The following is a 24,310-nucleotide window of genomic DNA, read 5'->3' on the forward strand; positions in this document are numbered from 1 at the left end:
TATATTTCAAAGTAACTAAGAGTGGAATTGGAATGTTCCTAAAGCAAAGAAATGATAAATGCATGAGGTAATGGATACCCCAATTACCCTGGTTTGATCATTACACATTGTATGCTTGTATCAAAATATCACATGGACCCCATAAATATGTACAATCATTACGTATCCATGATAATTAAAAACAAGAAAAAACCCAAAGACACACATGGCGTATGAAAGCATCTTAGCAAATTTACCGGTGTTATAAGAAATAAAAAATATGGTGAAAAGCCAGTACTATCATCCCTTGGTGCATATTAATGCTTCTACTGTTCAGACCCTGAAGCACAAGCCAACAACCTAACCCAACTCTTTGAATGTATTTTCCAACATGAAAGAACACTCCAGGTAAATACATCAACCAAACTGGTCAACTAGTCTTTTCTCTGGCACTTCTGTACTTTGAATCTGTTAATGGAATCAAGGAAATTTCCCCTGTGGTGGCTGAAGACGTCAAGCGTAATCATCAGGATAGGTTAGCAGTCATGATTCTCACCACTCTGAACTGGAAGTGACCAGTTTTATAGAGAGGAAAGCATTACACAGACCCATACAATATATCAGAAATGAACAAGAGTTCTTCCAGTACCACATTCCCCATTCTAGTACTCCCTGCTGCACTCATCTTTAGTATCATGGTTCTCCAGTATCCTAATATATTATCCTCTTTAAGATAGTCTGAGCTTCTCTTCCTTGCAATTAAGTCTTAGTATGTAACAAAAATGAGTGAAAGATTTGGACAAACATGTATTAGTGCTCAAAACTTTTAAGCAGATTAGTAGCCCACTGTTCCAAAAACAAATTACAGCCTTCCCTTATCTCAAATCTGGGTTTAGGTGTTGCTCCCACAGCAAAGAGAATTTGCCTATTTGTGTGTATTCACCCGACTGTAAGTTCCACCTGGACAGATGCTGTATTTTTCTTGCTCATTCTGATGTAATCCAGCATCTGGCACATGCCTTCCTTTGAATAAATAAATGTATATTTCTTATTACTATGTTCAAAGACTGATCTTCTGCACCAGCAAATAGCAGCACATAATGAAAACAACTGCTCTATTCAGAGCAAAATTCAAGCAAAAATAATAATCTTTTTTTCCAACTTTACCCTTCAGAAATGTACCATTTACTGAGAGCACCTAAGTTAATTCTAACTTTGCAATTCAAGTAATCACAGTGTAATCATTCTAAGCAAATTATATAGGATTTCTTCATTTTAATTCTATAAATGGGATGTTTTCTTTATAAATTTTTGGCAGAGATGTGCTGCTCAGATCTCCCCTCAAGCACTCGCTACCCAACTGCAAGGACTTGCTACCCAGCTGTGGCTAGCTGACAGCCTCGTTACTGGCTTTGTCGGAGTTTACCTCAACTTTCTAGCCAGGTGAGGTGATCCCCAGCCAATTACCTGACAATGCAGTGGGACAGTGGTCTAGCCAGTTCTGCCTAACATACCACTCTATCAGGGAGTCTCTACTCCGGAGCTCTCACTGGGCTGACAGCAACTTTGTCAACTCTGCATCACGCCTGACAGTTTCCCCTTTCTGCACCCTTCCTTCTCCTTTCACTGGAGTTATGCTCTACTAAAACATTTTGCACTTCTAGCTACACTTTAGTATCCTCTGCCTGGGGGGATCTTTCCTGTGACAAAAATCAAAGATTCATTTATTTCTAATTTAGTCTGTAAACTTACTTTCTCATCTATTAACCTCTTTTATGTTAATAATGCTTGGCAGGCTTTCCCTCAGACTGTGACATTTTGGTTTCATGTCCCCAAAACATTTTAAACCTAGTACAATGTTTGTTTCTTCACATAATCATTGTGCTTTTACCAGCAAAACATTTTACACATTGATTTGAAAGTTTGTATTATTGATATTTTAAAATATAATTATTTTAAATATCTTTCACCTTATTAGGTAAAGATACGTTTATTATTCCCCCCAAAAAGCCTTAAGAGTTTTCAAACAGAAAAAAACAACAAACCTTAACAGCACCATCTTATGGTACTTAACTAGGAACTATTCACTACTCAATCAATGACAAAAAGCAGACTTTTGAAGCCATAATCACCCATGGTTACTTCCTGTCCACCTAGTTTGAACAAGGTTTTAAGATACAGCAAATGACCAAAAAACAAAAAACAAACCAAAAAGTTCTTACTATTGAATCAAGTCTTTTAAGTTGATAAGTGCATACAGGTCCTGTTTTCCTTTCTCAAGGCTTTGGAAATACGGCAACCCTTTTTCTCCATCTCTCCCATTATTCTCTATAATACAGACCTTCACTTGCCTTGCTTTTTTTCCCCTTTGTTGAATTTACTAGTATCTGACAGTTTAAAACATTTTAAGTCTGCTGATTTCCCCACAAGAATGTAAGCTCTATAAGGGCACAGTCTTTATTCATTTTACTCACCCTGACATTCTCAGTGCTGCCTAGCATGAAAAAGGTACTCAGAATTTTTGAATAAGTAAGTCCTTTTTTACTTAAAGAATGGTTATAATTAAATCAGCCTTGGAATAAGCAGGAAAAAAGCTCACTTGAGAGAAAATTTCACTATAAACTTGAAGATCTTAGGAAAGAATGAATTGAGCCATCAGAGAAGTGAAGCCCATGGCCAGCCAGGGAGAACCGAAAGGCCTGGATAGAAGAAATTAAGTCCAGATTGGTCCAGAGATGTTTTTGTTTGTCTGTTTGTATTTTTAGTAGAGACGGGGTTTCACCGTGTTAGCCAGGATGGTCTCGATCTCCTGACCTCGTGATCCGCCCGCCTCGGCCTCCCAAAGTGCTGGGATTACAGGTGTGAGCCACGTCGCCCAGCCCCAGAGGTGTTTTTACATGTGTTCATCTAGCACATTCACATTGACAACTCTGACATAGATATGCATCCTGTGCTTGAATATTTACAAGGATATAAAGATGCTAACTCTCAAGGTATCCTGCCAACCATATTTTGAAATCTTAGGCTACCAAAAGCAGCTAAAGAAAGTCATAAGATGGGAATGAACGATTAATAGACCAAAAACTTAACACTGTCAGTTAAAAAACAAATATAAAAGGTATTAATTAGAAAAAGTATTTATTTCTGCTCCGTTCATACATCTTATTGTTCAGGAAACAGTTTTACATACATATCTGAAATAATCTACCATCACACACTCTAGTTAAAGGCAAAGCACCATAGGTAAAGCTGATCAGCTGTTCAGAGTTCTCAGCTTATTGAATCTTGCTTCCGGATTTTATGTTAATTTCTGAAAATCAGAAATGTCATCTCCAAAAAATGTTAAGGGGTTGTAAAAAATAATCACTTTATTTGATATTATAGTTGTAGATATGGAGTATATTTTAAGAAATGAAAAACTAAAAAGAAAATGCCACTCAACATCATTGGTATAGCAATAGGTCAGCAGGAAAGAAAAATACTGTGATAAACTTGTCTCTTTAATACCAAGAAGAAATTCTAGTCCAAGCTTCAATACGCTTCCTGTTTTTTCACTAGTTCTTTCTTTTACTGCTGCTCTTCATTCTTCTCCACATGTCGTATTAGAGGATTGGTACAGCCTTTAAAACTTCATTGACAGGAGCAAATCCAGTATCCACTGATTTCTTCTCAAAGGCACTCTAACCCATCAGATAGCCCCTGCAGAAATATAATTATAAGCACAAAAAGGGAAAAGAATTGTTTTTGTATTCTCTTATTATTATAGTATTTCAAAATGCCAAAACAAATTTTATGATATATCAAATAAAAATCCAAAAATATAATTGTGTGATTCTTCACTATGGTCCTTATTTCATATCTTGCCCCCCTCGCCCCAATATACAAATAAATTACTGAGCCTCAGTTCTACTATCCTTCCCTCTTTTTTTTTTTTTTTTTTTTGAGACGGAGTTTTGCTCTTGTCACCCAGGCTGGAGTGCAATGGTGTGATCTCAGCTCACTGCAACCTCCGCCTCCCCGTTTCAAGTGGTTCTCCTGCCTCAGCCTCCCAAGTAGCTGGGATTACAGGCGTGTGCCACCACACCTGGCTAACTTTTGTATTTTTATAGAGGCAGGGTTTCGCCATGTTGGCCAGATTGGTCTGGAACTCCTGACTTCAGGTGATCCGCCTGCCTTGGCCTTCCAAAGTGCTGGGATTACACGCTTCTGAAGCCCAGCAAAAAAAGTTTTTTTTTTCTTTTGAGATGGAGTTTTGCTCTTGTTGCCCATGCTGGAGTGCAATGGTGCAATCTTGGCTCACTGCAACCTCTGCCTTCCGGGTTCAAGCGATTCTCCTGCCTCAGCCTCCCAAGTAGCTGGGATTACAGGTGACCCAGCTAACTTTTTCTATTTTTAATAGAGACATGGTTTCACCATCTTGGCCCGGCTGGTCTCAAATGCCTGACCTCAGTTAATCCATCCACCTCGGCCTTCCAAAGTGCTGGGATTACAGGTATGAGCCACCGCGCCTGGCCCTTCCCTCTTAAAGTTACAAAGCAATATGCTAAACAACACAGAATAAGAAAAGGAAGTAAAGAAAAGAAAATGATATCTAAAAGTTAAAGAGTCAGAATCAATCTATTTTAGGCTCTCAGAAGTGCAACAAAATCAAGCTGTTTTCTATGGAAAGAAACTGGTTTGGATTTCTAAAAACTCTAATATTACCAGAAGAGAACTGGGAAAATCAGAAGCTATTCAGGTCTAGGAGATGAGCCTTTGAGACTTCAAAAAACAGTGTGCACCAACATCTGCCCCTGAACCTCTAATACTTTAGGAAATGTCTGGATAACAGGAGCTTTAGCTGTACCTGCTGGTAAGGTCAAACTTTATGCTGGTCAAACAGGAGATCCTTTTATTAAATGTGCAAGTTAGGCCCTGAAATCCACTTTAAATTAAAGCATTAAATCTAGTGTTATAAAAGTTCCAAACCTTTCCTTTGGCAATAAACCCTTAAAGTCTATTATTAATTAAGAATCTACAGGATCAGGAAAAAAAAACAGAAAAATTATGTACCAGCATCCACATTAAGAAAGGGTTTACTAGGCCGGGCGTGGTAGCTCATGCCTGTAATCCCAGCACTTTGGGAAGCTGAGGCAGGTGGAGCACTAGGTCAGGAGTTCGAGACCAGCCTGGCCAACATGGCGAAAACCCACCTCTACTAAAACTACAAAAATTAGCTGGGTGTGGTGACAGACGCCTGTAATCCCAGCTACTTGGGAGGCTGAGACAGGAGAATTGCTTGAACCCAAGAGGTGGAGGTTGCAGTGAGCCAAGATCATGCCATTGCACTCCAGCCTGGTCGAAAAGAGCGAAACTCCATCTCAAAAAAAACAAAAACAAAAACAAAAACATCCTGGCTAACCCGGTGAAACTCCGTGCTCCAGCCTGGGAAACAGTGTAAGACCCCCGTCTCAGAAAAAAAAAAAAAAAAAAAAAAGGTTTACAACACCCTATACTCACTGATGGCTTCAGAATGCCTCTTCTTTTGACCCTACTTCTACCACTTACTGCATGAGCCTGGCAAACCTCACTCAGTTTCCTCATCTGTAAAATGGAGTGCCTCAAAGTGTTTTAAGGATTATCAGAGAATCTACTCGTATAGTACTTGCTACTCATAGTTATATGCGCTTGACAAATGTTAGCTGCTATTTTTAGAGTCCCAAGTTTCTTCACTGGTAACGTAGGATTTAAAAACTACTTGATAATACTGACGTCTCCTCCAGTGCTTGGCACACAGCAAACACTCAAAAATGTGACTTCCCTCCCTTTCAGCTTCTGAACTCACTTGACTCCCTGTATGATTAGACTTATGTTCAGCCAATGCAATCAACCTAGAACTCACGTACTCTTTTCATTCTGCTATATCAGCCTGGCCAATCCACACTCTGAGTAAAGAGAACTTTGATCTAACACAACCACCTTGACAACCAGATACTTCTCACCTCCTCCCAAATCCAAAACTGAACAAAAATTTAAAAATAAAAAGGTTCAGCTGGGCACAATGGCTCACGCCTGTAATCCCAACACTTTGGGAGGCTGAGGCAGGTGGATCACGAGGTCAAGAGATAGAAACCATCCTGGCCAACACGGTGAAACCCCGTCTCTACTAAAAACACAAAAATTACCTGGTGTGGTAGTGCACGCCTGAGTCCCAGCTACTCAGGATGCTGAGGCAGGAGAATCGCTTGAACCCGGGAGGCGGAGGTTGCAGTGAAACAAGATCACGCCACTGCACTCCAGCCTGGCAACAGAGCCAGACTCAGTCCCCCACAAAAAAAAAAAATAAAATAAAAATTAAAAGGTTCTTTGGATATATACATTGACTTTAAAGACCTCACATAAATTTGCTACTATTAATGCCTGATGTGTCACAAAAACGATACTTTAAAACATAAGCTTCACAAGAAAAAAAAAAGGTTCAAGAAGATTTTAAGCAAGCATCCACTAGTATCTGCACTCTGTAGTAGAAGTTACCCAACAGCTAGCTTACACTATGAAACAAGGGTACTAAAGACTCATTAGGAGTAACTTCTTGTCATTTGTATATACCTATATGTGAATATACACTTTGTACTCTATCTCTTAACATAGCTATATATTATGGTATCCTTCCTTGTAACTAGTGGGTGACCCATGCTTGTCAACCTATATTTAGATAGAAAAGAATATTTAAATAGACATGTCCTGTTCAAAGCTGCCAAACTTCAAATAGTTTTACCTTAAGGACGATTTTGGAGATACTAAGAAATATTATAATGCTATAACAATACCATGTTAGAAAAAAGAAAAGAAGAACAAATACATTACTATACTTCTTGGTAGGAAATAAAAATAAAATTGTTGAAATACACTTACTATAATATATACTCAATCACTTAGCCCCCTCTCATGACCCAGAAAATTTCATAATCTTATATTCAGGCCTGTGAGAATTTTACATAAGTAAAATTGTAGATAAATACAATAAAAAGTAAATCAAGAACTCAAAAACCAACTAGAAACAAGAGAAGCCACCATGAAGGACCTTCTATTTAATCTTTATTTTAAGGCCATTCTTTCAATAATCACTCAGTGTGTCTGTATATTAAGGCAAGCACTGTGCTAGGTTAGCACTAACAGAAACTTCTCAAAACATTACCACATTCAGTATTGCATTTAACCCTTGCAACAATCTTAAAAAGGTGTGTGAAACAAGGATTAGTCTCATTTCACAGATGAAGAGTGTGACAGCAATTAAGTGGTTTGCTCAAAATCACAAGACCAGAAAAGAACAGAACCAGCATTAAAACACAAGTCTCCTCACTCCTGGTCTACTACCCACTCCAATGGTCCTAGAAATGGAAACCTCACTTTCTTCTTTTAGAAATAGTAATGGTTTATTCAGGCTGGGCACGGTGGCTCATGCCTGTAATCCTAGCACTTTGAGAGGCCGAGGCAGGGGCATCACGAAGTTAGGAGATCGAGACCATCCCGGCTAACACAGTGAAACCCCGTCTCTACTAAAAATACAAAAAATTAGCCGGGCATGGTGGCGGGCGCCTGTAGTCCCAGCTACTAGGGAGGCTGAGGCAGGAGAATGGTATGAACCTGGGAGGCGGGGTTTGCAGTGAGCCGAGATGGCACCACTGCACTCCAGCCTGGGCAACAGAGCGAGACTCCGTCTCAAAACAAAACAAAACAAAACAAAAAAACAGTAATGGTTTATTCATTTATTTTTGAAACTGTGGCCATAATCTAACTTGATTAGAACTTTTAGGACTTTTAGGACTCTATCTTTAGAATGAAAACACTGACATTGATTAACACATTATGATTGAGAGCACACCTTCTTATTTAATCTTGACAACTGTAACTCCCCAAGGTATATTAATACTTCATTTAACAGGTTTGGAACCTGAGGCCAAGAGAGTTCACAGAACTAATCCAAAGTCTCAGAGCTATTAAGTGGCAGGCCAAAACTGGACTCCAAATTCCTCACCCTCTCTGCTACACATTGTCCTCAGCAGCTGTACAAATGTTTTGTTTCTTTAGAATGAATTACGTCCCTTATTTGCTAAAAATGAACCTCGGATATCAGCTTTTTAGTCACTGAAACAATCCAGCTGCTAGTTTCTCTACAGCCTTAATTCTCTAAAATATAGCTCCAAATCTGGAAGGAAATGAAAGAGATTCTCAAACATCTGAAAGTATGGTTACAAAGCCAAGCCATTAAGCTCTCCTTCAGCCAGAACTGATTTAAAAGGTAATTAACAGCTAGGTTATCTATTCCCTCAAGTCACAGAATAACCAGCAAACTGAAAAGAAGAAGAGGGAAAGGATGAAATTACAATAGGTATATACTGATCACCATGACAAGTGACAGGCCAGTGAAATCAACAAAACTGAAAAGTAGTACTGCGCATAACAGAAATGTAAAATGACCCTCAGTGGAGAATGACCCTCAGTGGAGAACGTTAAATTATGTTTAATCTCAGTGTCCAGCAAATAATAGTTATCAAATAATAAATATTTGCTACATACAAAGGTGAGTGTTAACGTGTAATACATCAAACGCTTTAGAAAGAGGTCTGTTGAAAATGAATACAATGTTTTAGTATTTATGTATTTTCAATTACATGGAATCACGTATATGCATCATATCATTCCCTAAATGATGTTAGTTTAAATATTATTACATTCATATTTTTTATTCCTTTCTCCCTTTAAGAGAACTTGTTTTCTGAACTGATCCCATGATCTCAGATTTATCCAGAAGATCCTTAGCTTTTCCTCTCAAGCTTAATAAACACTAGGTAAAATTGCTAAAAAGCCATTTTTGCCAGCTGAAATAAGGCAGGCCTTTTGTCCTCAATTATATGATAGTATCTATTTCAAGTAGTTTTATACAGCTTTATAACAGACTTGCCTGAATGTAGGAACCCATCCCTCCATCTCCAATTGAACACTTCGCCTGACTTTAGGGCATTACCATGCCACCACAGGCCACCTTTTATTTTTATTTTTTTAAGATTCTGCTTTTGGCCGGGCATGGTGGCTCACCCCTGTAATCCCAGCACTTTGGGAGGCCGAGGCAGGCAGATCACTTCAGGTCAGGAGTTCGAGACCAGCCTTGGCCAACATGGCAAAATCTCGTCTCTACTAAAAATACAAAAATTAGCCTGGCATGGTGGCGCATGCCTGTAATCCCAGCTACTCGGGAGGCTGAGGCAGGAGAATGGCTTGAACCTGGGAGGCGGAGGTAGTAGTGAGCTGAGACCACGCCATTGCACTCTAGCCTGGGTGACAGAGCAAGATTCTGCCTCAAAAAAGGAAAAAAAAAAAAAAAGAAAAAGATTCTGCTTTTAAGTTAAAGCTGCCCTAAGAGTGGAGGCTAAAGACAATCTAACGAAGATTCATTATTTTTTCAGAAGAATCAAGTTCAAACTTGTACCAGTCTTCTACTCAGTAACCGAACATCATTTCCTTTGAGTCTATGTATATTTAAAATGCAGTGAACATACAGGCGCATACATACATGATTTCACATACATTACCTCATAAATTATATTAGAACATTTTCATTTTCACAAAATGAAAATTACTCCTTTGAGACTGTACTAATAAAAATATTAGGGACTATGGTTTAATTTTTTCCTTTTAAATGTACTGCTATGTGTGCAAAGTTAATAAACAATCATTCTTTTTTTTTTTGAGATGGAGTCCCACTCTGCCACCGAGCCTGGAATGCAGTGGCACAATTTCGACTCACTGCAACCTCTGCCTCCTGAGTTCAAGCAATTCTTGTGCCTCAGCCTCCCAAATAGTTGGGATTACAGGCGTGACCACCATGCCCAGCTAATTTTTTTTTTTTTTTTTTTTTGAGACGGAGTCTTGCTCTGTCGCCCAGGCTGGAGTGCAGTGGCGCAATCTCGGCTCACTGCAACCTCCGCCTCCCCGGTTCACGCCATTCTCCTGCCTCAGCCTCCCGAGTAGCTGGGACTACAGGCGCCCGCCACCACGCCCGGCTAAATTTTTGTATTTTTAGTAGAGAGGGGTTTCCCGTGGTCTCGATCTCCTGACCTCGTGATCCACCCGCCTCGGCCTCCCAAAGTGCTGGGATTACAAGCGTGAGCCACCGCGCCCAGCGCTAATTTTTTTATTTTTTAGTAGAGACTGGGTTTCACCATGTTGACCAGGCTGGTCTTGAACTCCTGACCTCAAGTGATCTGCACACCTCGGCCTCCCAAAATGCTGGGATTACAGGCCTGAGCCATTGCGCCCAGGCAACAGTCATTCATTTTTGATGTTTCTTCAAAAGTCAAGACATCAAATAAAACATGTTTTAATTAGTAAAATTATATCAATAGGGGAAACATCAGATCTTTCAAAAAGCATAAATCAGAAAACAGAACCAGTAATACTGTTTCAGTGCTACTGTTTTCTCCTTTTCTAAGGCATCTCTTGCTAAAGGTAACATCTTTGTAAAAAAGAATTCCACCCTGGAGGTTATCATGGTGCATCTTATGATACAGCTATCCTTTATCTCAGATGCTAGAAACTTAGTTGATTCGGAAAAACCAGTGGCTATTGGTGTTTTCTTTTTTTGACATCTTTTTTATTGTTGTGGTTATTCCACTCACTATAATCAAACTGTTAGGTCATCATAGATAATTTGCATGAAATAAGAAAGATACACCCTTTCCTTGCTGGGATAGTAACCACAACCCTGTTGTGTGTAATACAGGCCAAAAGTCCTTGCTCATCATCTCCTCTGGGACCTGCAAATATTCTAGGAAAGGTAGTATCATTACTTCCATTTCTTATATAAAACTGTCCATTGTCTCTCCCCACTCCATACCCAAGGTACCAGGCATTAGGAGCTGCAGATGAGAAATGGTATCACAAAGGGAACCATAAATTCATATTAAAAATTCAAATCCTAGATTTAGCTGCATAACAAGATACAGAAAGTAGCAATTTTCTGTTTGGACCACTGTCCTGTTTTGATTAGATCTAAACATAATCTACAGCTGAAACCCAGAAAGTATACCCTTTTTCCCTAGCCTAAAGTTTGGATTTAGTCAATGGTGTTACATACTAGCCAATAGAATGCGGACAGGAAGACAAATGTTCACATAAATGACTGCAAAAGTAAGATGAAGGCAATCCAGAGTATTAAACACTTGTCAAAGCTTTTCTGTCAGCAGGAGATAGCTCTATTATCCTGAAAGTCATATTTTCTTAATAGACTCATTCCTAAAAAGAGGACCTAAAACTATAAAGAAGGAAAACACTACGTAGAACGAAAACAGCAGGTAGAATGAGAACAAATTTGATTTTATAAGCAAAACCAGGACACTTTCTCTGTTCTGACACATGCCTCCAAAGGTTTCTTTTGTTTTGGCTGTAAATTTTCTTTTTTTTTTTTTTTTTGAGATGGAGTCTTGCTCTGTCGCCCAGGCTGGAGTGCAGTGGCGCGATCTTGGCTCACTGCAAGCTCTGCCTCCTGGGTTCACGCCATTCTCCTGCCTCAGCCTCCCGAGTAGCTGGGACTATAGGCACCCGCCACCATGCCTGGCTCATTTACTGTATTTTTAGTAAGAGACGGGGTTTCACCATGTTAGCCAGGATGATTTCAATCTCCTGACCTTGTGATCCGCCCGCCTCAGCCTCCCAAAGTGCTGGGATTACAGGCGCGAGCCTTTCAGTAACCTCTTTATTCTACCTGGAAGTCTCCTCTTTTCTTGCTCTGCTAATGAAAACTTCAGTCTTTTCTATACCAGTATAACTTACCAGGCTATGGTGACTTACTTCCACTACGAGCAGAAAAACAACAAAAAGAAGAGGCTGGAGTACCTTAGTCTTCATACAACTTAGCCAATGGCCAGAAATGCCTTCCCCAAATGAAAATAAGAGCTGCTGCCAGGCCCAGTGGCTCACGCCTATAATCCCAGCACTTTGGGAGGCTGAGGCAGGTGGATCATGAAGTCAAGTGTTCCAGAACAGCCTGGCCAACATAGTAAAACCTTGTTTCTACTAAAAATACAAAAAAAATTAGCCGGGTGTGGCGGCGGGCGCCTGTAATCCCACCTACTCGGGAGGCTGAGGCTGTAATCCCAACTACTTGTGAGGCTGAGGCAGGAGAATTGCTTGAACCTGGGAGGCGGAGGTTGCAGTGAGCCGAGATTGCACCACTGCACTCCAGCCTGGGCAACAATGCGAGACTCCATCTCAAAAAACAAAAACAAACAGACAAAAAAAAAACAAAAAAAGAGCTGCTGCCAGAGGAAACTGAGGCAGCTATACGGCCACACAGAAATTCAGCTGACAAAGAACTCCATGCTTTCCCTCCCATCCTGCCGGGACTAAAATGGGAACATGATGATTGTGGGATCATCATGTACTTTTGCCCATTCTACCCCAGGTGTGTTACAGATAATGGACAGGTTAAGTCACAGAACAAGTGAATTTGTAAAATTCAAACACACTAAGAAATCAGCATAGTTGACACTTGATGTTTAACACAGTCCCTAAAAAATAAAATACTAAAAATAAAATACTAAGAGCTAATCTTTGTGGTATGCTTGCCCAAATTTCCTGTTGTTACTGTAGTTACTAATGCATCCATGAATTAAGTCAGAATATATGGAAATGTGATTGTATTTGTTCACATTTCAAGTAAATAATCTTAAACAGAAATATGAAAGATGTCATAAACCATTTTATTTTTCTTCTAAAGATATTGAAAAGTTTTCTGAATCAAAATAATCTTTAAATAGACATTAAACACACACACACACACACACACACACACACACACACACACAAATATATAAACATCCTTTTCCTATCTTTTTGAAGGGCAATAACTCTCCCTTCCCTTACAAGGCATAATGGGTTTTCTTCCCACCAATATTCAAAGAGCAGCAACAGTGAGTGATTTGAAGCTATTCCCTACCATTAATACTACTGGAATCCTGTGTTACAGATTAGCCAAATGGCATTTTAAAGAAACAATGATAGCCGGGCACAGTAGCTCATGTCTATAACCCCAGCACTTTGGAAGGCCAAGGCAGGAGGATCACCTGAGGTCAGGAGTTCAAGATCAACCTGGTCAACCTCGTGAAACCCCATCTCTACTAAAAATACAAAAAATAGCTGGGTGCTGTGGTGCGTGCCTGTAATCCCAGCTACTCAGAAGGCTGAGGCAGGAGAATCACTTGAGCCCAGGAGGCAGAGGTTGCAGTGAGCCAAGATTGTGCCATTGCATTTCCAGCCTGGGCAACAAGAGCGAAACTCTGTCTCAAAAAGAAACAATGACTATCTTCAGTCATTGATGCCAGGACAAAGTAACTAAATTTTCTCATGAACATTCATGGGGATAACAACTAAGAAGATCTATTAGTTTCAATTTTATAAACTATAGCTATAACCTGACGAAGTCACAAATATATTTGGTTTCTGGATTTTTCACCCATGTAAATGAAAGTTAAATTAAATGTCCTATGACTTTACGTTTTCCAGGTAATCATTTTACCAATTTGCAACATTAAGTTGTTGATTACACAAATAACTTACGGCAGTTTCATTCTCATGAATACTCTAGCCATGAAAAAACTCAACAGGACACAGACGAATCCAATGAACAGAAGAAGAAATCTATTGAGTTTTGGGATATTTGGTGCATTCGATCGGTCCAGGATTATGAAACCTAAACCTCCCATTGTAAATAGGAAGCTGGATGCAAGTCCTTCCATAATATACTGTCCATTTACTCTGGAAAAGAAAAGAATGACCACAGAAAGATAATAAATAGAAATGTTTCCCCTTAAATTGAAATTTCTATTTCTGTTTTGTGCCAAAACATTTTTGTGCTATATTTCTTATTCTTATCCTTACAACTATTTTACTATACCTCTGGATATTCATCTGTCCATTCAACAGATATTTGTTGAGTCTATCAGGTAGCAAGCACTGTTTTAGGTTCTGGGGGATACAACAATGAATAAAACAGACAAAAATCTTTGTCTTCATGGAGTTCACATTCAAAAAAAGTTGTAAAACCTCAACTAACACAACCGTTTATGTAAAATAAATACTCTTTATGTATATGAATGCTTTACCCAGAACTTTAGCTTAACTTTTTTTTTGAGACGGAGTCGTGCTGTCGCCCAGACTGGAGTGCAGTGGCACGATCTTGGCTCACTGCAACCTCCACCTCCCAGATTCAAGCAATTTTCCTATACCTCGGCCTCCTGAGTCGCTGGGACTACAGGTGCGTGCCACCATGCCTGGCTAATTTTTTGTATTTTTAGTGGAGACGGGGTTTCACTGGGTTAGCCAGGATAGTCCCAATCTCCTGACCTTGTGACCCGCCCACCTCGGCCTCCCAAAGTGCTGGGATTACAGGTGTGAGCCACTGCGCCCGGTCTAGGTTAGCTTTTTTTAAAAGTTATGCTATTTAAATTTCTACTATCAATTTCAAACTAATTTTGAATTGGTTAGATGTGTTTCTTGAAGTTTTATGTTAATAATAATAAACTTGTTTCAAATAGAAATATTTTAAAAAGAAACTGTTCTTAAATAAGGCTCCATGAGCCCCATAAGAACTTCAGTGAAGTTCAAACCCCTATAATTGTATGTAACTACAAACCCCTATAATTGTATGTAAAAGTGTGTGTGTGTATTTTTCTAGGGATACAGAGCTTTTATCAAATTCTCATAGTTCAGGGACCTCAAAAAGAAAATTTCTCGTTAAAGGGATCATTACACATAGGCATATGTAAAGAGAGTGTTTTTTTTTTTTTTAATCAATTGTTTTCATTGAAAACACAATATATGCACCAGGTTCAAAATTCAAACAGTGTGAAAGAGGGCACTATGAAAAGCCACCCTACCATCAACCTGTCATTAACTCCCCTCCACAGAGAATACTAATAAATCTTTCCAGAAATATTCTATGCATAAATAGCATTACTGCAAACATAAACATATAGCTATGTTTAGGTAGATATTTATCAAGTAAATTTTAGAAAGCAATATAAGCATTGTTCAGGTGAACAAAACCACACTGGAACGGGGTTTCACTGATGAAATAGAACCCTCAAGTCTCAAAAATATTTTTGTTATTTAATGGTATAGGCCAGAGTATAGTCCAAAAATATTTTCTTAAGTACCCATATAGTAAATATCTTAGGCTTGCGGGGTATATGGTTTGTGTCATACTTATTCAACTCAGCCACTGTAGCTTAAAAGCAGCCATAGATCATATATAAACACATGGGCATGCTTACCTCCAATAAAACATTTTTGGGGGAAAAAAAAAGCAGCTATAGTTCGCTGACTCCCAGAACAATCTGTAAATGTAGTTTAAACTGACACCCTACTGTAAATTGGTGATACATCAATCATTATGAAATACTTTATTTCTTAATAAATAATATACTCTTGTTCTTGACTCACTTTCTGCCATTTCAGAATCCAGCATTTTAAAACAGCTGTTGTCTAAATACACATGGATCCCATAGGTTTTATTCTATTTTTAAATAAGCTGGCATACCCCAGCAACCTTCTTTCCCACCACCAAATCATTCAAAAAGGTATCTTTTACCTGTAGGCCAAGAAAGCTACTGGCCTCTGATGCCCATGTTCATCAGTCATAGAGCCAACACTTGGAGGTTCAACAATAACATCATAAATTATTCCTATAAGAAAGACAACAGAACAGATTAGATTGTATTACTAATTTTTGAAAACAGGATTATAGTTTTCATTGTCTTTTAAGGTTCATTTACTTTTTTTTTTTTTTGAGACAGAGTCTCGCTCTGTCGCCCAGGCTGAGAGTGCAGTGGCGCCACTTGGTTTACTGCCAAACTCCGCCACCCAAGTTGAAGCAATTCTCCTGCCTCAGCCTCCTGAGTAGCTGGGACTACAGGCACCTACCACCATGCCCAGCTAATTTTTGTACTTTTAGTAGAGACGGGGTTTCACCATATTGGTCAGGCTGGTCTCGAACTCCTGACCTCAGGTGATCCACCTGCCTCAGTCTCCCAAAGTGCTGGGATTACAGGTGTGAGCCACTGCACCCGGCCAAGGTTAATTTACTTTTAAATAGGAATGCTTTGATTGTATTATTATAACCAAATGTGGCCCAACTCATCTAAGGTTCTGATAAATCATTCAGACATTCAACTCAATGTTTTAGAATTACTTTGAAAACAGTATGATATCTAAATGAAGTACAAATTTCATAAAGGAAATTCATCCAATAAGGTTGCTAATACTCATGAATGACTTTAGTATAAAGGGGATTTAAAACTAAAGGCTCTACTTCAGTTCACAAAAATTGTCTCAGATATACTTAGTTTCTATAAATTGAAAAATAACTAGAGAAATTGCTTAAATGTAAAACAAGGAGACATTTTAAAACCATGCCATCAGGCAGAATGGCAATACTAGAGATTCATAATCATTAATATTAATGTCCACCATTATGTCATAATGTCATCGTGATCATTAATGTTCATCAGCACTAATAGTTTTCTCAATCTCCCACTGTCAACATCTACTCTACCTTCTCCACTGTTCTCAAACATCTTCATCTCCAGCTTTTCTTAAGCATAACAAGCCTATCTCCCTTATCCTAGCCTGACAAAACAATCCTATAGGAATTCCCTTGTCTTTTCCCCACCAAATCTACAAATACCTGGTACCTGCATCCATCCTCACTTCCTTCTTTCCAGCTACAAAAAGGAAGATTCCCACCTCCTATTATGTGGGATCCCTTTTGCAATTATCAGGAGTCCATTCCCACTTGGACTCTCAGTGACCTTATTCCTTTGGATATCTCTCCTCTCTCCTGTATTTTCAAGCTCTCCTTCCCTACATCAACCCTCCTTGACTTCAGATCCTCTTAGCTAACATCCTATTTCTATCTTTGCTTTCTGAAAGGGAGTCAGACTTTCTTCTGGAAAGACTTAGGCAAACGTGCCATCTCCCCTTTCTTACTTACCCTTCATTCTTCAACTCAATCCAATCTGGCTTCTGCAACCATTGATACTGCTCTTTCTAAGGTCACCAATGATCTCCATGTTGTCAAATTCAATGGACACTTTTCAGTTCTCATCTTAGGAGACTTCTCAAAAGCACTCAATCCAGTTTACTAAACCAATTTCTTGAAAAACACCTCCTTATGGCTTTTGTGATACTCCTCTTCATGTTTTCTTGCTACCTCTCTATTAGGCCTCTTCTTTTATAAAACCACTAAATGTTGGAGGCCCTCAGGGATTGGTCCACTGTCCTCTTCTACTTCTCTCCAAAATGAACTCCCAGGGCTTTCAATTTCATGTGCTAAAGACTCTCAATATGATGTGCCAAGGCCTCTCAAATAATGCCAGTACCATTAGAATTACACGTAAGCTCCTCAAGAACAGGGACTTTGGACTTTGCCTATACTCTTCAGTGTCTCATGGGAGTTCCAGAAATGTCTGTTAGTTGACCAACCTCAACACAGGCCTCTTTTCTCAGGTCTAGACACATGTGACATATCCAACTAATTTTACCCCAAAACAACCTCTGGTGCACCATTTTCCACCAAAAGCTTTGTTTTTTCAATCTCAGGAAATGATACTTCCATCTATTCAGGTGCTCAAACCAGAAACCTGTAAGATTCCTTCCCACTTCACTCTTCCCCTACACCCAGTGAATTCAAGACCTACTGAATCTACTTCCAACATATCTTTCATTGTATTATCCTAATCTCCACTACCATAAACCTTGTATAGTCTAAGTCAACTACAAAGGCCACCTAATTGGTCTTTTGGTCTCACATCTGCCCTACGTTTCCCTCTGCCTAGCATATCCTTTCCCCGAACTCTTCAGATTTTGGCTTACATATCATTTCCTCAGGAATCACATCCAATCCAATCCAGATGATGCTTCCAACTCCCTTCATTTTCTCAAAAACCTCTTGTTCTTTTCTTTCACCGTATTTATAACCATTTTTTGTTTGTTTTTATTTTTTGAGAGAGGGTCGGGTCTTGCTCTGTCACCCTGGCTGGAGTGCAGTGGTGCCATCACAGCTTACTGCAGCCTCAGCTTCCCAGGCTCAGGCCATCCTCCCACTTCAAACTCCTGCACCGTAGTCCCAGCTACTTGGCATGTACCACCACGCCTGGTTAATTTTTTGTATTTTCGGTAGAGACAGGGTTTCGCCATGTTGCCCAGGCTGGCCTCGAACTCCTGGGCTCAAATGATCCAACTGGCTCAGGCTCCCAAAGTGTTGGATTACAGGCGTGAGCCACTGCGCCTGGCCTGTTTTTGTGACCATTTTTAATGGACAAAAAAATTACGTGACATTTAACATGTCTTAACTATGACATTATAAGCTTCAGGAGGTCAGGGTCCTTATGTTTTGTTCTATTATCTCCAGTACCTAGTGCCTGGAACTTAACAGGGACTCAGTACCTATTTGCTGACTATTTGTCAGCAACAAATATTTTATTTATAAAGGTGCACTCAGTTTTTAGAAGAGACTTCTTCCCTTCCAGTGGCAAAACCAATTCAGCACACAACATACCTCATAGACCTGGCCACTAAAAGGCATCCTTTCCACTTTCCCCCAATGGTTGGGATGGAGAATCTCCCCATTGCAATAATCAACAGGGAAAAAAAGAGGGCCACAAAGAAAACTGAGGCTTCTCGCAAAGAATCCGACTCCAAGAGAAGTAAGGGTTACAGGAAAGAAACTAGCATTATTCATTATTATTACTGAATAATGACTTTTTTTTTTGTCCAACGACCTTCGTGAACTGTGCAAAAATATGGAACGCTTCACGAATTTGCGAGTCATTCTTGCACAGAGGCCATAGTAATCTTCTCCCTATCATTCCAATTTTAGTATATGTGCTACCAAAGCGAGCACTCAATAATAATACTGAAATATTCTATATCATTTATTTTTAAAAGTTTAAAAGCCACATGCATTTTAAATTTTGTTTATTCAGTACAGTAGCTATTAACTTGATGAGCAAATGTTAATGGTTAATGCTAATGCAATGCTAGATAGTATCTTGTTACCAAAAAAGTATTTAAATGTAACTCAAATATTTAAATGTAATTTATTTAAATGAACAAAAGTTAATTTTCACTATTCTAGATTGGGGGAAGGGGGTAAATTCAAAGGTGCCTTCTAGAACTCAGCTCTCTCAGTCTGAATCCTCCCCCTTCAGTGCCAACTATTCTCACAAAACATCTATGAAAATAACAATTATATGGCCACTCCCTTAAAAGTAGAACTACTTTTGCTATCCCAAACCATAGCTTTAATTTTATAATTTCCAGGTTAAGTACACCACTTCCCAAAATCTAAATTAATTTTATAATTTCCAAGTTAAGTACACCACTTCCCCAAATCTAAATGTACACAGTAGCACAGTTCTAAGTAAATCTTGGAACTGTGGCCTGAGAGAGTAGTGGCTCTGATAAGACTGTAGCCGGACTGCCAACTCACCAGTACATAAGGCAACGCCCTTTGCAATTTTCTATTTGAAAAGGACAGAATAAGATGATAGACAATTCAGAAGCGTTTAATAGTAATGCTATTTATCTTATTTTTTAATTCTCAACTTCTGCCCACTGAAATACAGTATCGTCTGCCAATCTCATCTCCAATCTCAAATATTTATCACACCTGTGATTTCATAAAATTCCATTGATATTTATTGTAGGTCATGCAAAAGGCAACACAGAACCGTAGGTTTGAGCCAACAAAACTAAAGATTGTCAAGTCTCTTCCAAGATTCCAGGACAAAGACAAGTTTAAAAGTCCCACAAGCTCTTGACCAACCATGGAAGCGGAGTTGGCCAAACTAGACTTTCCCAGGACCTTTATCAAACAACCAACCATGGAAACGGAGTTGGCCAAACTAGACTTTCCCAGGACATTTATCAAACAACGTATGACAAGCAACAAAAAGAGCAACAATTTGGCCTTGAAAAACATATATTTGACTCGGATCCCTGGGATGGGAGGGCTAGGAGAGGAAAGGCAATGGGAGTGAGAACATGAATTCTCTCAAGACAGGGCCTGAGGGCGAATAAACTTGGACGTTAACACTCCGGACCCCAGAACTCCCCTCCACCCTCAGAAAAGATCCAAAGCAGAGCGATGCTTCCCCCGGGGCTGAGAGTCAGCGGACCAGACGCGCCTCCCGGGGCGGGTCAGTTCTCAGCTTCTCGGGCCCGACAGCCCGAGTTACCTCCGGTGATGAGGAAGTAAGACACCACCACCAGAGCATACACAGTCATGGCCGACGGCATGTGTAACCAGGGCGGCTTCTTCAGCTTCAGGTTGGGACATTCGAGCACTAAGAACGGGACACGGTACAAAGTCTCCATGTTGGTGGCAGCAAGCGCCGTTCTCTCCCTCAAGCCCCACGCGCCACCCGGAAACAGGCCCGCCCTCCCTAACAACTGCGCGTGCGCGAGGAAAGGACCCGCAGATCCGTAAAGCTCGGAGGTGGTTACTATACTCATAGAAGAAAATAAGAAACTAAATAAAACAAATAAATGATATGAATAAAATGTTGTAAATTATTTAATCTAATTAAACTTAAATTGTGATAATGTACTCTACTTTCTTCTAATGGATATATAGGTAATTTGTGTACCTTCAAGGACCTGCGGGACTTCTAACGTGGCCAAGCCGGAGAAGCGGAGGCCAAGGAATCTAGCTGAGCCCCGCCCACTCGCTGATGCTGGGGATTTGAGAGTTGATTGGACAGGGGACGCTCCCGGTTCCCAGAGCGGGAGATGAATGGGAACTTTTGGATAGAAATGCCTTTTATATTAGAGGTTTTTTCAAGGCATAGGAAAAGCCGGAGGCTGCTGAGCTTTTACTTCCGGATGTAGTCGTGGTAATAATAAGAATTAATAATAATTGCTAAAGTAATATGTTATCAATTTTTTTAAACATCCAGCCTGGATCACAAATGTCAACAGGACATCTCTACAGGGATGCCTTAATGCTGATAGCTTGGCATGATCATAATACTATTTTGAATAACTCATCCTCTCAACTTTGCTCTTCCCTTGGTCATCTGTATGTCGGTAAAAGGTAAAATCCCTCTGGCCAAAAATCTATGTCGTCTGGATTTCTCTCCTTACTAACCTTCTGCATCCAAAATATTAGTAGGTCTCTTTGGCTGTACTACCAAAATATCTCCAATTCATCTGCCCCTCACCATTCCACCACTGACACCCTAGTGTGAGCCACCGCCATCTCTGGTCTGGGCAACATTTACAATCCAAATAGATGAAAATATATGATGGAGAATTAGCCATTAGGGATGGACTAGAAAGTCTAAAAGATTTTTTGTTTTCTGTTTTGCTTTTCTTTTTTATATAATCTTTGAAGACTCTACAAATGTTAACTTCCTTTTGGAGCAAGAGTTAAGAGTCACTGATTACATAAGTCCAGAGCATACTGACACATTATAGAGCCAATGTTTTTATATTTTTTTATTTGCTTGTTACTAAGCCCGTGGTTTTTTTTTTTACAGGATGCCATGTATTGGTTCTGCACTTCTAATTAGCTAACAACTCAATTGTTAAGAAATTGTTTGAAGACCATAATGAAAATACTATCAAAACATTATAGTATCCAATTCTAAGTACAGTTGAGGCTTGCTGCCCTTACTGTTCATTAGTGAGACTCTCTCCCAGAATCGTATTACCTATGTCTTAACGGAGCCACACGAATCTTAGGTTATGTAAAGGCCAGTGATAACACCAATAAGGAATGCATTTACACCAGAACCAGCGTTTATATGTAGGAAGTTTCTCTGGGCACTGTAAAGCAGAATGTTTCTGAAATTCCCACAGTTTTATAAGTAAGGAACACTTTGAAACAATTAAAATATTTTGCTTTGGTATGAAGAAAAAAATAAAAATAAAATATTTTGCTTTGGAAAAACAGGGATTAAAGGTTTTTTAATTTCGTTTATAACTTAAAAAGGAATCTAACATTAATTAACCACTGCTTGGCAGGTACTATGTTAAGTGATTTACATTTGTGCTTATACACTCTTCATGACAATTCTGTTAGGTAAATACTAGTATAACTGCTTTACATATGACAAAACTGACTCCTGGGAAGGGAAATAAACTCAAAAAGTGTAGTATAGTCTGTGACTGGATGAGACCTAAAAGGCAATTGCTGTAGAAGTAAAATAGATTTAAGAGGTTTAAGATGGCATATGTTTATATACTTATTCTTCTTCCTGTATATACTAGGGACACATCCTTTCTACATACATTGTGGAAAACATCGAAATTATTAATATATAATTTTTAAATGAAAAATTAATTTCACAAATAATAAAATTGCCAAGTCAGAACACACTGCATTCATCTCTATGTTGAATTATTCTATCACTTTCCAAAAAGTAAGTTTGCTCCAGGAACCAATTCATTACTATTTTTTAACCTCCTAAGCTTTGAAATATTTTTCAACATGAGTTTATAATACTCTATAAGCCACATATAAAAGAGACCTTTCATGAGTAAGATATGCACGTCTCTTATCATCCATGTCCTAACCCACAATTCATACAGAAAAATGTTCTATTTAAACATAACATAAACTCTGTAACTGAAAACCAAAGAAATAATGAATATAACAGTGGGCATTAGAGCATGCCCTTAAATAAACATATAATCTAATCATTCAGTGGTTGTCTATTTATAGATGAAGAAGGACAAATGTTGAGAGAAACACAGTTTATAATATGCAGTAGAGCTGTCATCTTAAGCTACACATAAAGCAAATGTTAATAATTCTTACTGTGCACAAGCAAATATATATTCAAAGAAGAAAAAAGTGTAAAGATGGTATCTACCAAGCTTTCTGTGTTCATTGTAGAATATTTTAATAAAAAGCCTTGAAGTCAGAAATGGTTCTGCCGGTCAAAAGAGAGGGAGAGCTCCACAAATAAGTTTTTAACTAAATTCTAAACAAACCAGAATTACAAAGGCTACAAATATTATTGACTTCTGTTTATTTGAATATGTGTTGGAGAGGAAATTAGTAGCTTTGTTTTTTGTAGGATAATAATACTAATATTAACCTGGGTTTTTATTTATGAAGACATTTTGCAGTTTGGTTGACAGTCTCTTGAATTATGTTCTTTCCCACTAGGTTCTGTATAAGCATGAGTACAAAGCACTATTATGTCTCATGATCTAAATAAAAACTCTTTCTAATGCAATATTGTGGAGTTTGGTGTTATTGTTGTAGTTATTTTACATTTTGAAGGTTGTTTTTAAAATTATATGCAAGTAATGACTGGGCACGGTGGCTCACACCTGTAATCCCAGCACTTTGGGAGGCCTCCTCACCTGAGGTCAGCAGTTCGAACCCAGCCTGACTAACATGATGAAACCCCATCTCTACTAAAAAATACAAAATTAGCTGGGCATGGTGGTGTATGCCTCTAATCCCAGCTACTTGCAAGGCTGAGGCAGGAGAATGGCTTGAACCCGAGACGCGGAGGTTGCAGTGAGCCAAGATCGTGCCATTGCACTCCAGCCTGGTCAACAAAAGAGAAACTCCATCTCATAAACGAATAAACAAATACATAATGAAATAAGAAATAAAATTATGCAAGTAAAACATAGGAACCTGCCCAATGTAAAATAATTAATTTATTCAAATATTAGAGACACATATGGAACAAGTTTCCCATTATCACTACTCTAATTTTAGTTCTCCTTCCAGAGGTAGTGAAATCACTGAGTTCTAAAATGTACAATTGGGATAAATGTACTCAGCAAATGGAAGAATCACCATATTGGTTTCCTGACCCATATTGTGAGGGCTTTTATGGCAGGAAAGTCTAAGTGTAACCAGTAGAACTGCTTTTACCTACAGAAATAATAAATCTAAAGTGACTTCAATGACTGATGTGCTATCAAAGACTTGAAAGATGCTGAGTAGTGATTTCTGCCACATTTCGCTCAATTAACTTGGCCCTTGCAAAAGAAAGATGGACCTTGGAGAACAACAGTGGATTATTGTAAATTTAATCATGTGATGACTCCAACTGCAGCTGCTATTCCACTTGTGGTTTTGTCGCTGGAGGACATCAACACATCTGGTGGCACCTGTTAGCTGTTCTGGCAAATGCTGTTTCTACTTACGCCTATGGTAAAGATCATCAGAAGAAGTTTGCTTTCAACTGGCAGAGTCAGCAACACACCTCCATTTCAGAATTATATCAATTCCCCAGCTCTATGTCATAATCTGATTTGCAGG

General features: G+C 39.0%; 1 protein-coding gene and 1 non-coding gene across 4 annotated transcripts; both read right to left on the minus strand.

The window, feature by feature from the left end:
* Positions 1–3,100: 3,100 nt before the first annotated feature.
* OSTC (oligosaccharyltransferase complex non-catalytic subunit) lies at positions 3,101–20,467 on the minus strand. Of its 3 annotated transcripts, none has more exons than XM_055296780.2 (4): positions 20,256–20,467; positions 15,608–15,701; positions 13,576–13,773; positions 3,101–3,678 (listed from the first exon to the last, which is right to left on the minus strand). In XM_055296780.2, the coding sequence occupies exons 1-4, from the start codon at positions 20,392–20,394 to the stop codon at positions 3,660–3,662; spliced, it is 450 nt and encodes a 149-aa protein (XP_055152755.1). In that variant the 5' UTR covers positions 20,395–20,467; the 3' UTR covers positions 3,101–3,659. The 3 variants fall into 3 exon arrangements, with proteins under 3 accessions (XP_055152755.1, XP_055152754.1, XP_063467177.1); XM_063611107.1 differs by lacking the exon at positions 3,101–3,678 and adding an exon at positions 4,241–7,679 and having other exon boundaries at positions 20,256–20,456; XM_055296779.2 differs by lacking the exon at positions 13,576–13,773 and having other exon boundaries at positions 20,256–20,457.
* LOC129492352 (U6 spliceosomal RNA) lies at positions 18,813–18,919 on the minus strand. The gene has a single exon (XR_008660814.2). It is a non-coding gene; the product is annotated as a U6 spliceosomal RNA (small nuclear RNA).
* Positions 20,468–24,310: the final 3,843 nt, after the last annotated feature.

This window comes from Symphalangus syndactylus, chromosome 10, assembly GCF_028878055.3.
Source record: "Symphalangus syndactylus isolate Jambi chromosome 10, NHGRI_mSymSyn1-v2.1_pri, whole genome shotgun sequence".
In the NCBI taxonomy this organism is placed as follows: Eukaryota; Metazoa; Chordata; class Mammalia; order Primates; family Hylobatidae; genus Symphalangus; species Symphalangus syndactylus.